We start from the raw sequence: 16,266 nt of genomic DNA, 5'->3' as shown, positions 1-16,266 counted from the left end.
AGTGCTCTCCAGGTTCCACTGTGACCTTCAGGGACAGGCTTAGAGGGAGAGACTTTAGATCTGGGCAGTCTTCCCTCGCTTAGGCTTCCCCTACAGCCTCACCACCCAGGGCAACTTTCCCCTGCCCTGTGGGAATCCCCTTCCCTGGGTAACTCACAGCTCCAGGGTCTCAGGTGGGTGGTCTGCATTTCCTGGCTGGTGAGCTTGCCCCCTTCCCGCTGAGACCCAGCTTCCTCTGCTCCTTCTGACTCACTGGTCACTGTGGGGCCCTGTGTACCCTTGCGCATACCCAAGGCTCTGCCTTCTACTGAAGGGTTGGAGGCCCAGGCCACCTCGTGCAGCATCGGGACTCCGTCTGCTCCCAGACCTTCTGTTCAGTGTCGTCTGCACCGAGCTGCTGGCCCAGTGCCAGCAGCTGTAGACCCAGGCTGCCTCCAGCGGCTCCCAGGGTCTCTCACCCTCTATGCAATTCCTCCTGCATTGAGTTCCCGGCCTCATGCTGGGGTTTGAGGACCTGAGCCGCCGCAAGTGGCTCCCAGGTCCTGCTCTAAGCACTGACCTATGCACTGTGTCTCTGGCTGCACACCAGGGGCTGTAGACCTGAGCGGCCGCATGCAGCTCCCAGGGTCTGGACGCTGTGCAACATGCTGTGCACTGAGAGCCTGGCCACTGGAGCTGTCCACTGTTTCCTGCCACCAGAAGTCTTCAGGGGCTCTTCCAGGCTACTGCTTCGGTCTACTGAACAGCTGTCCTAAGCTCTTCTAAGCCCCTCTCTTCTCTTCATCCTTCAATGCATCTGCTGCATGCTGGGCCTGCAGCTTATTCTCTTCAGAGACTCCACTCCCTGAAGTTTTGCCAGACTGGCAGAGTGCAGTCTCAAACCAGGTCTGAGGCTTTTCTTTTCTTTTTTTCCTCTCTCTTGCCCCAAGTAGGGGCAAGGCAAAGCCGACAGTTACCCCACAAAGAAAATTCTCTGAGCCGAAGACGTGCTGGCCTGTATCTGTAAGTCCACCACATGTGCAAGGGTTTCTCCAACATGCTCTGTGGAATGATACCAAGTACAGTTCATGTCACCTGCAATGTGCACGTTCTGTCTTTAGTGACATCTGGTGCACGCAGTTCTCTGATGTGGATAGCCTAGTGTTCTCTTTCAAAAAAGCCTTCAAGCACAGCTTAGAGGGAACCTACCGATGCAGCCCATTTTGCTGTTAGCCTTCTTTGCAACAAGGGCATGCTGTTGGCTCATATTCAGTTTATTGTCCACTGTAACCCCATGTCCTTTTCTGCAGAGCTGCTGCTCAGCCAGTCAGCCCCCAGCCTGTACCAATGATTGGGATTATTCTGTCTGAAATTCAGAGTTGTGTATTTGTCCTTCTTGAACCTCATGAGATTTCTTTTGGCTCAGTCTTCTAATTTGTCTAGGTCACTCTGTGTCATAGCCCTACCTTCCATCATGGAGTGAACCAGATCTTGTCACTGGCTTGAACTTGAAGCAGGAGCCCCACAGGGCTACCTGACAGCTCATTTTTGGACAGGCTGTTGGGAAGCCACTGCTCTTCTTCCCCTTCCCTTAGAGGGAGAGAGGGGGAACAAAAGACTATGGAATACTGAGGGTCCTTAATGTCTGAAAGAAGTGTCCCACCATTCTTGTTAGTGCAGGAGTTAGTTCTCTTCTCCAAGAAACCTCTTGCAAATGCCTCTACGCTTAAGGAGAGAGTCCATTCTTCCAGTACAAATGTGATGCCTATCCATGGCCCTAATCTTACCCTTCAAAACTATATTTTAATTTTTATAGGTTCAAATAGAGGAATTAAATGAGCAGCTTACAAAATTTAAAGATGCCCTTAAAATAAGTAAAAATAGAGAGAACTCTGTGTTAGAGGAGATGGATGATTTAAACCAAGAACTTCAGAAAAAGCAAAAAGCCTTTACTAAAGTGATAAGAGAAAAAGATGAAATGGAAAAAGAAAATGAAGAATTGAAAAAGCGGATAAAAAGACTAACAAGTAGCATTCAGGTAAATATTCTTATATTCATTATATTTGTATAATGTTATAATATTAGTTTGGGTAAGTTTAAAACAACAATCTTGTAAACATCATTTTTTAATCCAGCTTCAAGCTGCCTAGTATTTAGGACTCTGCTGACTGACTGCCCTTTGGGCAGGGGGCTGGACCCGATGATCTTGCAAGGTCCCTTCCAGCCCTAATGCCTGTGAAATCTATGACAGTGTAAAGTTAGAGTGTAACTCTTAACTATAACCTCTAAATGAAGACTTTATAATCTAATTGAACTGTCTTTTCAAGGGACCTCTGAAATGAATAATTGAGTCTTTCCTTATTTGCTCCAGTGGGAAATTGGGAGCAGTGCCAGAATAGTCATCATGACCTTATAGATAATTGTCATTTTTTCAGAGCAAAGCTGAGGAACAAAATCAGATAGATGAACTTCAGAAAAAGGTTAAGAAGTTAGAAAATGAACTTGAAAAGAAAAATGAAGAAGTAGAAAAGAAAAGCATAAGAGAGGACAAGGTATGTGATAAGTTATTCATTTGTGGAGGTTAAAGGGATGCCCTCAATTTAAAAACTAGGTCTTCAAAAAGGAAAAAAGTATCAGAAGTGTATTCAGGCATTGTACCTGCTTTTGAGTCCCCATACAAATATTTCAGATTTATAATTCAACATTCCAATATGTACTCATGTTTTTCTTTTCTTGTTGAATTAAAAATCCATGCGAAAGTATAGAAAACTGACTTGACTGTAGAAAGCAACTGTGAAACCAGCTATAGTATCATAGTATCATAGTAGCTAGAGTCGGAAGGGACCTAGGTATATCATCTAGTCCGACCCCCTGCCTTGGCAGGAAAGAGCACCGGGGTCAGATGACCCCGGCACGGTGCTTATCTAACTTCCTTTCAAAAATCCCCAGGCTAGGAGCCTGCACCACTTCCCCTGGAAGCCGGTTCCAGGCCCTAGCCGCCCTGACTGTGAAGTAGTGCCTCCTAATATCTAATCTAAACTTACCCTCTGCCAGCTTGTGACCGTTATTCCTGGTCACTCCTGGCAGCGCACGGGGGAACAGGGACTCCCCCAATACCCGCTGATCCCCCCTGACCAGTTTGTAGCAGGCCACAAGGTCCCCCCTTAACCTTCTCTTGTGGAGGCTAAACAGGTTCAGGTCCCGTAGCCTCTCCTCATAAGGCCTGCCCTGCTGACCCCTGATCATACGAGTGGCCCTCCTCTGGACTCTTTCCATATCGTCCACGTCCCTCTTGAAGTGTGGCGCCCAGAACTGGACGCAATACTCCAGCTGCGGCCTGACCAGTGCCGCATAGAGGGGGAGGATCACCTCTTTGGACCTGCTCGAGATGCATCTGTGGATGCATGACAGGGTACGGTTGGCCTTCTTGACTGCCTCCCCACACTGCCGGCCCATGTTCATCGTGGAGTCTTTGACGACTCCAAGATCCTTTTCCGTCTCCGTGCTGGCAAGAGGGTAGTTCCCCAACCTGTAAGTGTGGTGCCGGTTCTTCCTCCCCATGTGCAACACCTTGCACTTATCAGTGTTAAACCCCATCCTATTCTCATCCGCCCACCGTTGCAACCTGTCAAGGTCAGCTTGTAGCCTATTGCACCCTTCTAGTGCACCCACATCCCCCCACATCTTAGTGTCATCAGCAAACTTGAACAGGGTGCTTTCTACCCCGTCATCCAAGTCACTGATGAAGATGTTGAACCGTGCGGGCCCGAGGACCGAGCCCTGCGGAACCCCACTGCCCACGTCCTTCCAGGTCGAGAAGAACCCATCCACTACCACCCTCTGGGTGCGGCCCTCCAACCAGTTGGCGACCCATTTGACCGTGTGGGCATCGACACCACAGTCTCCCAGCTTTTTGATGACGACAGGGTGAGAGACAGTGTCGAAAGCCTTCCGGAAGTCCAGAAAGACTACATCCACAGCAACCCCTGCGTCTAATGATTTGGTGACCTGATCGTAAAAGGCCACCTGGTTGGTCTGACAAGACCTGCCACTGATGAACCCATGTTGGTTGCCCCTGAGCGTGCATTCCCCCGCAAGGCCCTCCTGGATGTGTGCCAGGATAATTTTTTCAAACAGCTTACCCGGGATTGAGGTAAGACTAACTGGCCTGTAATTTCCCGGGTCCTCTTTTTTTCCCTTTTTGAAGATAGGGACCACATTGGCCCTCTTCCAGTCCTCCGGCACCTCACCAGAGCAACACGAGTGCTCATAGAGCCGCGCCAGGGGTCCCGCAATGACCTCGGCCAGTTCCTGTAGAACCCTAGGGTGAAGATCGTCCGGACCAGCGGACTTGAACACGTCCAGCCTCTCCAGAAGTACCCTAACTAACTCCTCGCTAACCCCTGGCCCAGGCATGTCTCTCCTGGGGCCCGAGGGGGGCCCAGCAGGGAGGTGGCTGAACTGGTCCCTACTTAGGAAGACAGAGGCAAAGAAATCGTTAAATATGTTAGCTTTGTCATCTGGCGTGATGACTAAGTTGCCCATCGTGTCCTGCAGGGGCCCCACATTACCCGGGACCCTCTTTTTACCCCCTGTGTATTTGAAGAAGGACTTCTTATTGTCCCCAATCCGGGAAGCTAGTCCTATCTCCATCTCTGCCTTGGCCCTCCTGACTGCCCCCCTACATCCTCGGGCGACTGTAACATAGTCCTTCTTGGTGATGACCCCATCTCTCCATTGGGTGTATGCCTCCCTTTTAGCAAGGAGACATTCCCGGATGCTCTTAGTGAGCCATGGGGGTTTATGTGCCCTCCTGCTCCCTTTGACCCTTGTTGGGATTACCTCCCTTTGGGCATGGAGGATCGTCTCCTTAAGGAGCAACCACTCCCCTTCGACATCTGATTCCCTTCCCCTCTGGGTCCTCAGCGCTTCCCCAACGATCCTCCTTAGCTTGTTGAAGTCAGCCCTCCTAAAGTCTAGGGCTGTTGCCTTGCTGCAGCCCTTTGCCACCTTACGCTGGATGGTGAATTCCAGCAAGCGATGATCACTGTCTCCCAGGTGGCCCATCACCCGCAGCCCCCTCACCAGGTCGTCACCTGTGGCCAGCACCAGGTCCAACAAGGCGTCTCCCCTGGTGGGACTGTGCACCTCCTGGGTTAGATGGAGGTCCTGCACTCTGGCTAAGAACCGATGTGAGCGATCAGACTTGGCTGACTGCTCCTCCCAGCAGATGTCTGGGAAGTTCAGGTCCCCCATGATGACCACATCCTTAGCCCTCACTGCCTCTGTGAGCTGACCTAAGAATTCCTGGTCGAGCTCTTCTCCCTGGTTGGGAGGTCTATAGTAGACTCCCACCATTAAGTCTCTCTCCCTGGACTGCCTTTTACTCTAACCCAGAGCACCTCAGAGTGCCCCCCCTCTACCCCCTTGCTGATTAACGAGGAAGTATATTCCTCCTTGATGTAGAGTGCTACTCCTCCACCTTTCCTTCCTATCCTGTCCCTCCTGTATAGCCTATAGCCCTTGACACTCACCGCCCAGTCATGCGATGAGTCCCACCACGTTTCTGTGATCCCTACTATGTCAGGGCTGGTGACAGCTAGGAGGAGGGCAAGTTCCTCCTGCTTCTTCCCCATACTTCGAGCATTCGTGTAGAGGCATTTGAGGCCTCCAACGGTTGTGCCCACTGACCCCCTAGTCTCAGCAATGCCCCGTCCCCCATCACTTACCTGTTTCTCCCTTTTGACCATTGGTCTGGGCTCGCTGGCTGTTGCTGGGCCTGGTAGTTCATTGTCTCCTCCGCCCTCATCTTCTCCCTCCCCCGACGAGCCTAGTTTAAAGCCCGCCGAAGGAGGTTCACCAACCTGGAAGAGAACACACGCTTACCTTTAGGGGAAAGGTGGAGCCCATCCCATCCCAGCATGTCTCTCATCACGATGTGCCGGTCATGGCTGAGGAAGCCAAAGTCCGCCTCGAAGCACCATTTCTGTAGCCTCCAGTTGGTCTCCGCTATGCACATCTCGTGGCGTCTGCCTCGACCGCTCACTGGCAGGATGGAAGAGAAGACCGCCTGTGCGCCCATCTCCCTCAGCACGCCTCCCAGAGCATGGTAGTCCTCCATCAGGCGATCAGGGGCTCTCCTGGCCGCATCGTTAGTACCCACATGGACAAGGACCATGGGGTAATAATCGGTGGGCTGGATGATGGACTGGAGCATCCCCTTCACATCCTGAATCTTCGCTCCGGGCAGGCAGTAGACCTCACGTGCTGAGGGATCCTGGCGACAGATGGGGCCCTCCGTACCTCTCAGGATGGAGTCACCAATCACGATGACGCGACGCTTCCTCCTCTTAGGCCTCTTGACTCCCGCCGCCCGCACAGGACATTGTGTGCGCAAAGTCTCCTCCCTGGTATCTTCCACTGCTCCCTCCTCCTCCAGGGTTGCCAGGGCCGCATATCTGTTCTCCAGATGGACAGGAGGAACTGGTGCCGCAACATGGTTAATAGCCCTGGCGCGGGAGACCATCTGCCACTCAGCAGTGGAGGGCTCATCCCGGGCTGCCCTCTCCTCTGTCGTACCACCCTGCAGAGAAAGAAAATACCTATCAATTTCCTCCTCTGCCTCACGGATTCCCCTCAGCCTGCTAACCTCCTCCAAATGCTTTCTAATGTAATCAGTTAAAGAAAGTAGGGAAAAATTGAGAAATCTATTACTTTTTTCTTCTCATTTCTTTTAAGGAGAGCAGCTAAGATGGAACCAGCAGTGAAATTTTCAAAATGTGTTGCAAGCAAATTGTGATTTCTTTTGTGTCCCTTCAAATAATTATGTTTGATAATGACTCTGTACTTCATATGTATCCAACTATAGATGTTTGTTCACTCTTTTGTTTGTTGCTTTTGCTGTCATGGCACCACACTAGTCAGTTGTCTTGGTACCTAGTAATGTGACTAGAGCAATGCATATTTGTAATATGCCCTTTCAATTGCATTCATTGGCATTTTAAGCATTTAAGCCGATTTGAAAGAAGAGCTCACATTAGTTAAGTTTGAGACATTGTATGTATATTACCTCCTAACTGAGATTTGTACTTTTATCAAACTGTTGGAGGAGAGTATGCGTGTGCACACACTTACCCTTTTTGTTCTCCCTGAATAAGCCTTCAGTCCTATTTCATACATTACTGATTTTTTTTCAAGTGAATGGGAAAGGAAAGTAGAAGAAAGGAAAAGAGAGGAAGTGATGGAAGGGAAGAGAATCCAAAATAAAACAATCTCATTGCTGCTGCCAAAAACATGTTTTGCAGCTTTTTCCATAGCCATTTATGGACAAAATGCCGAAGTCTAACCTGTTGTTCATAGTATTAATAAATAGGAATTGATTTCCTGTAGTAGAAAGTGAATTAAAAATATCTATTGGACCAAACAGCTGCTAATACTATAGTGGTATCTGAGCTCATAACTGGCTTGAAAATGAAAGAAGTCCTTTCACATATATTATAATGACAAAGAAAAGTATCGTATCCTCTGTTCTATCCATCTTTATCAACTTGTATTGAAAAGTAGAATGATAAGCACCCCCAATAATGGATTTTATAAAACTTTTTTTTTTTTTCTTTCCTTTTGGTTGTAAATTTTAAATTTTATGGATGTGTTCTCCACTTGCACTCGGAACAGGTTATAAACTAGGGCATGGACTTGCCCTGTATTAATGCACCTACCTATACTTCTACATTATTGCTAAGTTTATCTATTTTGTTAAAATTTCAAATTAGAGAATTTAACCAAATTGTACTTTTTCTTTTCTTTTGTTTTTTGTTTGTTTTTTGTTCTTTGAGGGAGGGAACAGTCAGGAGGATGTATAATTTTTTATTTCCTTTTTTCTTTTTAATTTTGGTAGTGTTCAAATAATCCTAAAGAGAAGTGTGTATTTTGTTTTTGTATGTTTCACAGAGTTCTAAGGATGAATTAATTAGGTGGGAAGAGGGTAAGAAATGGCAAGCCAGAATGGAAGGGATGCGGAACAAACTGAAAGAGAAGGAGAAGGAGACAGAGACTTTAACAAAACAGTTCAGTACATTAAAGGAGCTTTATTCCAAGTGAGTTGAATCTAATTAAACAAATCTCCGAACTGATGGTATACACCTAAAGAAATCTGGTTTTCTTGGTTCCAAATAACGTTAACAGTTTCCGTATATTTACAAAATGAATCTATAATTTGAAATTATTTTTGAGACCCTAAGGAAAGGTTTATTTTCAGACAACCAGCCATTTTTGTCTTCTGCCTTTTTTAATATCCTGTAAGCTGCAGGAGTTGACAGGTTTTATATATAAGAAATATTGTCTGAACAAAACTAATGTAAATTCTCAACATAATGATTCTTTTATATCACAATCTGTTATTCACATCAAAGCAGCACCAGCTGGAGGTAAAGATGCATTTTCTTACCACTGTTTAGTTTCATCAGACTGCTAGGATTAGCTGCTGCGTTACTATTGACCCGCAGCATCACAACATCTTCAGCATTGTGTTTTGTGAAAGATTTTTTAAAAGATACCAAAGAGAGATCAAGGAACATTGACTGTGTTCCATGTTTTCAGTATAATTATATCAACACTTTCACTGATTTGGGTCTCATGAGAGGAGAAATAACAAAGGAAAAATAAATATTATTGTTGGTTTCATTCCTTAGCTATTTTCAGTTAGGCTTTCCCTTTTTAATAAATCTCATAAAAGAGTTGCACTATGTAAGATATCACTGCTAAGCAACATCAACAGATGATTTATGAAATAAAGTGTTGGGTGTTAGCATTTTTTCTTTGAGAAACCAAAAAATATATACATGTATAAGGTAATCTAAATGAAGAAAGTTAAATGAGCAAATAAAATGCAGGTCTAAAATCTTGGGAAAATATTTTCATCTAAAGCAACCTAGTTGGTTGAAGTCCCTGTGATTATAAGGATACAATTCAGACATAGCAAGATTACAGTGAAAATTATTGAATGTCACAGGGCTGAAAAAGAGAAAACTACATTGCAAAAGAAACTCAAAACCACTGGTATAACTGTGGATCACGTTGTGGGAGTACGAGCTTCAGAGACAGAAAAGGAGCTGGAAGAACTAAGGAAAAGGAATGCAAGCTTAGAAAATGAAATTGCACATATGAGGTAAGAGCTGTCATTGAACAAGAGACCCCATTTAGATATCTGAGAGAACTGATATGCATTTTTCCTTAAATTTCTCTTTCTGGTTTATCGTTCTAAAACTTAACATGATTAAAAAGTGGCACCTTTGTCATAAAAGTGAAAATGTAGTTGAACTGTTAGTGCAGCTCTTTAGCTCTGGCTCCTTTTTCTAAAGTATCTAAGTGCATTATCTTTTTAGTGTGCATACAGCACATTGTAAATTGCAATAATGGATTTTTTTTTCATATGTATAAGAGAACAGACTACTAGGATTTCTTGAGGCTGAACATTTGTTGCCAGATTTAGTGTTTCAGATTTTGAGGCAATGCAGCTATGTTTGTCTAATCCAGTGATATTACAAAATCATTACGAAAACAAATCTCTACATATTTTTATAAATAATTTTTTGCACTAATAGCTGTATACTCATTTTTTCTTGTATGCAGAACCCAACAAGCTATCCCACGAGACTCTGTTGTAGAAGAACTGCATTTAAAAAATCAATATCTACAAGAAAAGCTTCATGCCTTGGAGAGACAATTTTCAAGAGAGACTTTTTCTAGACCATCTGTAAGAACGCAATTTAATTGTTATTACCTGCATTTATATTTGGGTATAGATATCTTTAATTTGACACTTTTTGTCATCCATCTATTATTCTGTAGTGTATGGTCCATTTTGGTTCAGCTTGCAAAGATTTAATACAACTTCTAAAAAAATTTACCTTTTTAATCCTTTATTTAACATCATGATAAGTGGTTGATTTTTTTTTTTTTTTTCAGGCCAGGCACTGCAACTGATTAGTGTTTATCATGAAGATTATGTGGTTAAAAAGGAGAAAGGAATAGAATATAGTATTTATTGAGTTGCAGTCAGTGTGAGTTAAGACTGAAAATAGACCCCCCTATTGGCCTATGGATACTGCAGTCTAAACGGCAAGACGCATGGGGAGACTCAGGGGAAGGTCTTGGCTTACAGAAACTTTTTTATTTTATGTCTTGATCAGTGTTTAGGATCTTCAGAGAATAAATAGGTGCTTCTTTGAAAAGCATTTGATTGTGGATACATTGGCAACCTGGCCCACCAGGACAGTGGACAACTTAGAAAAAAGCCCAAAGTAGCAAGTGAGAGTCAGAACACAATTTTCTTGGAGTATCTTTCTGTATGGATCATACTTTGGTTATGCATATGCTTGGTGTACGAGAGATTTGGATTATTCTAAATATGGCCCCTTGCGTTTCCATACAAAGATGTAAAAAACCGGAGTTGTCATGAATTTGGCTGATTTCCTTCTTACCTCATTTAAATGAAGTGGAACCTTGTAAGTGTCCAACCTGCTATTTTTTCTTTGAGCTTCAAACTCATTCTAAATAGATTTTGTAAAGAACAAAATCCATCTTTACCTTGCTGTCTTTTGTTAATTCTGTTACTTGGAATATCCAACAAAAAATAAAACAGAAAAACAGACACAACGAGGTGGTTGAATACAAGAAGAAGTTGCTTATACAGGAGGCAAGGCTAATTATCATTGTAGACAAAATCCAGATTGGTCCCTTAGGTAGTCCTATTTAGGCACCACAGGGTTTGTCCCCATGAGTGGGAACATGCATTTCAGGATCAAGCAAGAAGCCTAACCTGCCAAACAGATTTACATCCAGGGGAGAAAATGTGTATGCATAATATGTGCTTCCCTAAAAATTCAGTATAGTATATAGATGAGCAGGTAAGGATGGGTATTTAAGAGTTGACCTGGTAGTAGCTTCTTGTCTAAGTATCCATGAAACTTTGAATGGTTTAGTGCCCCACTTGGGAAAGTTGGGGACTGCAGGTTGACAGTATGGCATACAGTAAACTGACAGAGGGTCAAAGGGAGAAGCTGTATTTTGAGAGATAAGATGGAAAGCTAGATACAATCATAATTCTCCTAGTTTATTTTTACATGTCTGCGTTTCATTATAAAGTTACTGATTTATATGTTTCTCTTGCAATACACCTTTCAGCTATTTCTTATACTTACAATCTATGGCAATTGTGATGTCAAAGCATTTGATTATATAGGTGAGCCCCTTCTGTGGAGGAGAGGATATGTATTCTTTATCGCTGGCCACCTGTGCTTTTTAAGATAGCAAAATCTCCCCTGTTGAGAGTTGGGCGGGGCCTCAGTAAGACAATAGAAGCTGAGGCCCCCGGCCCATTGTTCCCTATACTCTGTCATCCTGCCTTGCTCCCTGGCCCTCTTTTAGGCCGTGGATGCTGGGGAGAGAGAGAGAGAGCCCTAAGACCTCAGCTGCTGAAGCAGCCAGTGACAGAGGCAGCTGTGGCCAGCTGGGAGCCCAGGGCCACCACTAGGACAACCCTGCCCTAATACACAGGGAGTAGATGATTGTGAGACTGAGTTAGAGGATGCTTTGGCTGTTCTTAGCAATAGACAAAGAACTGGAAGAAAAGTGTTTGAGGAGGAGGTTGTGAATTTGGCTTCTGCTGCTGCTTTTCTTATATGGGCTTTTCACTATTTGTGATGTCAAATTATCTGGGTCTTATTAACACTTCTACAAATGCTGCTTTGTGGTTTAGGTTGTTTACTGTTATTTCTTTTTACTACCTACTTCTTGTTCTTTTCTTGCTCCATTCCATCTTCCTTCTGCTTCAGAATACTGTACATGACAACACTGCATTGATTAATTCTCTTACTAACCACATCTGTGAACACAAGCATTTAAAATACCCACAAAAGAAATCTACTTTAAGTAGAGATCAAGTAAAGCATCAGGATGCTGTTAGTATTACAAATGGCAACAAATTAGCTGAGAGTACAGATATTCCTGATGAAGATTATGATCATGGACAGAGTACAATAGTTCCAGAACAGCAATCTCAAGATTGTGAAAATAATGAAGATCCAAATAGTTCCAGGGAAAAATCAAAAGATGAAAAGAATAGTTCTCTGAAAACTGAAGCTGGTAAAGAGAGTTGCAATGATAAACAGGAAAATGGATCAGAACCCAGAGAGGAAAAAACTAATGAAATATGTGAAGGAGAGGAAGATGAGAAACAAGAATTATGCAAGCAATCAAATGGCACTGATGAAGAAGGAAATAGAGCAGAGTTTTGTGCTGATGAAATAAGCTGCAATCAGCCCGATTCAAGGAAATCAGCTAATCAATCCAATGAGCCAAAAGATATAAAAATGAATAATGGAATGGATCAACACACTGAAGAGGGTACACGCAGAGATCACCAAACTGATGCAGAGGGAGCTGAACCAATCCCAGAAGTTTGTGAAAATCTTCAGGTTTGGCATTACAGCAGCTCTTCAACCCTCTGCTTTTTTATTAGCTTCATCCTTAGCTGTTTAACTATAGAATAGATTGATTCCAGTTATATAGAATAGGTTGATTCCAGATGCTGTGTTATACCCCTTTTAGAAAGCTGTATTGCGATAATACCTCTTACTTATTTTTGTTACTAGTGAAGTAGACACTTCCTATGTTTTCATTGATGATACATATAGTAAAATATATTATTATACGCAACTGTTGTGGAATTATCAGCAGTTTTTGGTTTATCTTTTTAGATTTCTTTTTTGTTTTGTTCTTTTTCTACTAAAGAGGGACAATCCATTAACATATTTATCATTGGAAGTGGTGTTTGTCCTATGAGTAATATGTCCACACACACAACTGTACTTCTGTATTAGTTGTGATGGTAAATTCCTAACATTTGCAGGATTGGTTGCAAAGTGAAGTCTTTTGTTCATTTGCTTCTTTTGAACTACCTGCTGTTGCAGAGCTTGAAATTGCTGAAAAAGATAAATGCGTTTGGGATTTTTTTTCTTAACTTCAGGAATAACTTCTAGTATGCATATATTATGCTAGCAAGCATCTTGTCTGGGGAAAATTCACTGATATTTCTTCTGTAAAAAGTCATCTAGAAATAATTCATTGTCTCACTTTTCTTTAATTCTGATCTTGCACAACTAAATAAATACTCAAATTACAAGGTTGATGTTTGGTATAACACTGGGCCATTCATGTGATCCATGTTTGCATGCTATTTTATCTGTTTTTAAATATTGTAATAAAAAAGTAATTAGTGAACTTCTAAAAGGAAAGTATTTTGCTCAGCGAACAGTTTTAGCCTCAGAATTTTCTTTTTCAGATTATTTTTATATAATAAAGATAAAAAAGAATAGCTTAACATGTAAAAATAATGTATTCTCTCTCTTTCGTTTCTCATGAAGACATCAGGAATAGGATCAGATGACCAATATCAAAGGGAACAGGAATTTCAGAAGGAGAATTTGAGACTATCATCTGAAAATGTTGAATTAAGATTCCAGTTAGAACAAGCTAATAAAGATTTGCCAAGGTTAAAGGTAATATTTTCAAACAACCCTTTTAATGTGTTTTTAAGTGTAATTTTTCTACCGGGCACAGGAAAGAAATAACAAGGGCCAAGTTCACATTTGGGGGGTTATATCAACATTTCAAATTTAGGTGGAGCTGCCAACCAGAAACCTAGGAAAATCAAATTTTAACTGGATGATCTACCATGAACAAACTTCCCCTTTAAAAGCAAACACTGAATTAAAACATAGTTTATTACAAGGACAAAGAGAAACAATCATACACCTTAAGGAAAAATTTAACTATTAAACCAATGGTTGTCAGCATTTTTAGACTCAGGGCACCCTTTGATAGACTCAAGGCACCTCTCAGAAAATTCCAGCTCTTTAGTTTTCACTTATTTTTTTTAACTACAGAAAAAAAATAAAGCAATTCTTATGTTTGCTCAGAAAGAACTCAGAAAGACCACAGCTATGGATTCCTTTTTTAAAGTATCTCAAGGTACTCCAGGGTGCCAGAGCACCCTGGTTGAGAGTTACTGTGTCAGACATTAACTGAAACCTAAAACAAATCACAGTCATAGTCACCAGCAAACCAATCTGGGAAGCTACCACCTAGCCCAGTCAGTTGAGAGTCTTGACTGCCAAAATATCAAGTGCCGAGTAGGAAGGCCCATACCAAAGTTGCTGCCACTCTGATGCTGGGGAGCCCTGCTCTGGCCACTGCCTCTGAGAGTTAGTGATGATCTTTTGTACTTCTGGGGGTATTGCCTGCTCTTCTGTACTACCTGGGATCTCTGTCCCTTCATGTCACCTGGGATCTCTGCTGTTCTTCCTCCAGTCCTCTTCAGGTTGCTCCCAGTTCTTTTAGACCTTGCCCTGTGACAGGCTCAAGGACTTTTTCACCTCTTCAGGTATGGTGAGTCTTAGGCTTTCACCTAAATTTACGATATTTATTTGAATAAAAGACAAGGCTTTCACCCCCCAACCCCCCACAATCAGTATGGTGGGGGGAAAAACCACTCGTTTTATAATGACATACAGGGAAAACTCATTAAATATACTGTCTAGCATTAAACTGCTGTGAAAAGCAGCATGGGATCAGTAATAAAATAACAACTATGAAGTTGATTAAATGCAGCCAACACTGAGCACGACTATAAAAATCATGACCATATCGGGTAAATGTTGTAATGGGAATCTACCACAAGGCTAGGTTAGGGCAGCCCATAGAATAACATAGGGTAGTGCCCTTTGCACGGAAGTGGAAGGAAAGGAAACAAGACTGAGAGATCTGTGGTCCGACCCTCACTTTAACCACCACCTGTAGGATCTGCTGGAGTCTGGCTCTAGGATTGGCCTAGACGGATTCTAGGGTGGCTTCTTAGCCATCAACGGATTAATCTACAGCTCTTTATTTTTAAGGAAAAATTTTTGTGTGTCAGGTCAAATTAGCCAGGTGAGTTCCGAATCCTTTGAATCATTCAAAAATCTTACATGGCTTACTACCGGCTTGATCATCCTGATCTTGAAGAATCACTGATGACAACCAATGCCCATTGTACACAGTCCCCCTCAGCACCCACTCTTTTAGAGAGTCACACTGAGCGAGTACACTGAATATATTTTGACAACTTCTTTGTTCTGATAGCTGAGCTGTGCCTTCAATTCATCTTCACCAGCCTTAAGTGTCTGACAGACATCACCAAATGGGGTCTCAAAACAGTTCACCCAGAATCCCTCTCACCCTTTATCTCAGCCAGGTGCATACGATTAGTGTGGCCCCACCCCCCATGAGGTGAAGCCACACCAGGCTGCCCTGCACTTCATCTGCATGTAAATATTTGGAGCATCTCAGGACTCATGACAAGAACACCCAGTTCCAGTCATGAGTGGGGAGTTAATTAGTACACAGATCCTTTGTGTTGGGGGTGGTATCTGGAATACACACACATACTGAGCAGTGCTGAGTTGTGGGGTCACCATGGCTTGAAACACTTGACTTTGCTGGGGCCCAGCCTAGTGAATAATATTGTAAATCATGAGCCTTTTGGCTTTGGACTAATGGGACCACACTACAAAGCAAACTGGAGGCAGAGGAATACGAGATGTTCTGCTGTTTCTCTGGGCCAGATACATGAGCCAGATCTGCAAAATGGCAACAGAGACAGAATCCAAAACATCTGCTTTGTAAAGTATTTTGCAGGGCAGCTACTGCAAAACTGGTGGGTGCACACGATGACCAATGCAAGCCCACGGACCATGGAGTTGCCATGGTTCTGTGAGGTCATGAAACACTTCCAGGACCAAATACAAGCTGCACAACAAGGCCCAAGCAGCCCTGATAAACCACTGTAAGATGCAGGAGGTGGTAAGGGCAAGTGATACCATGTTGCCCATGGACCTACTACCTGGTAGCAGCTGCCAGGCTGTGTGGGAGTGAATCTTCCAGAAGGACCTGAAGAAGGAACACAGAGATTTGAACTGGCAGGTAGCCTGCCAGACACTCCTAGCATGGGCATGGAGAAACTGTAAGGGACAGAGAGGCCCATCCAAGTGCCCCAGGCAAACCTGCCAGTGGGAGGCAGAAACAATTGATCACCTCCTCTGGGAGTGCCCATATGCCAGAGGGAGGTGGAACAGAATACACATACTTCTCCTGGTGGTGACACAGTTCATAACACTGACCAGAGAGGCGGTTCTGTATGGGTACTTGACCAATAGCCTGTTTAGATCAGTTCATCTCCTGCTTCAGGAA

The 16,266-nt window shown here is 43.5% G+C and overlaps 2 protein-coding genes across 2 annotated transcripts in view; both read left to right on the top strand.

Moving 5' to 3' along the window:
* Nucleotides 1-16,266, top strand: part of CEP290 (centrosomal protein 290) — a 102,723-nt gene that overhangs the window by 68,553 nt on the left and 17,904 nt on the right. The window contains 6 exon segments of the mRNA XM_090042646.1: nucleotides 1,796-2,017; nucleotides 2,415-2,531; nucleotides 7,930-8,075; nucleotides 8,990-9,145; nucleotides 9,610-9,733; nucleotides 13,404-13,538. Coding sequence (XP_089898772.1) covers nucleotides 1,796-2,017; nucleotides 2,415-2,531; nucleotides 7,930-8,075; nucleotides 8,990-9,145; nucleotides 9,610-9,733; nucleotides 13,404-13,538 — 900 coding nt within the window.
* LOC149865908 (uncharacterized) lies at nucleotides 9,766-12,652 on the top strand. Its single transcript, XM_090041021.1, has one exon. It carries the CDS (start codon nucleotides 11,661-11,663, stop codon nucleotides 12,528-12,530), a length of 870 nt encoding a protein of 289 aa, XP_089897147.1. The 5' UTR covers nucleotides 9,766-11,660; the 3' UTR covers nucleotides 12,531-12,652.

Source organism: Crocodylus siamensis, chromosome 4 (assembly GCF_052110815.1).
Source record: "Crocodylus siamensis isolate JL-2025a chromosome 4, ASM5211081v1, whole genome shotgun sequence".
Taxonomy (NCBI): domain Eukaryota; kingdom Metazoa; phylum Chordata; order Crocodylia; family Crocodylidae; genus Crocodylus; species Crocodylus siamensis.
This window is presented reverse-complemented; position numbering and strand designations above follow the sequence as displayed.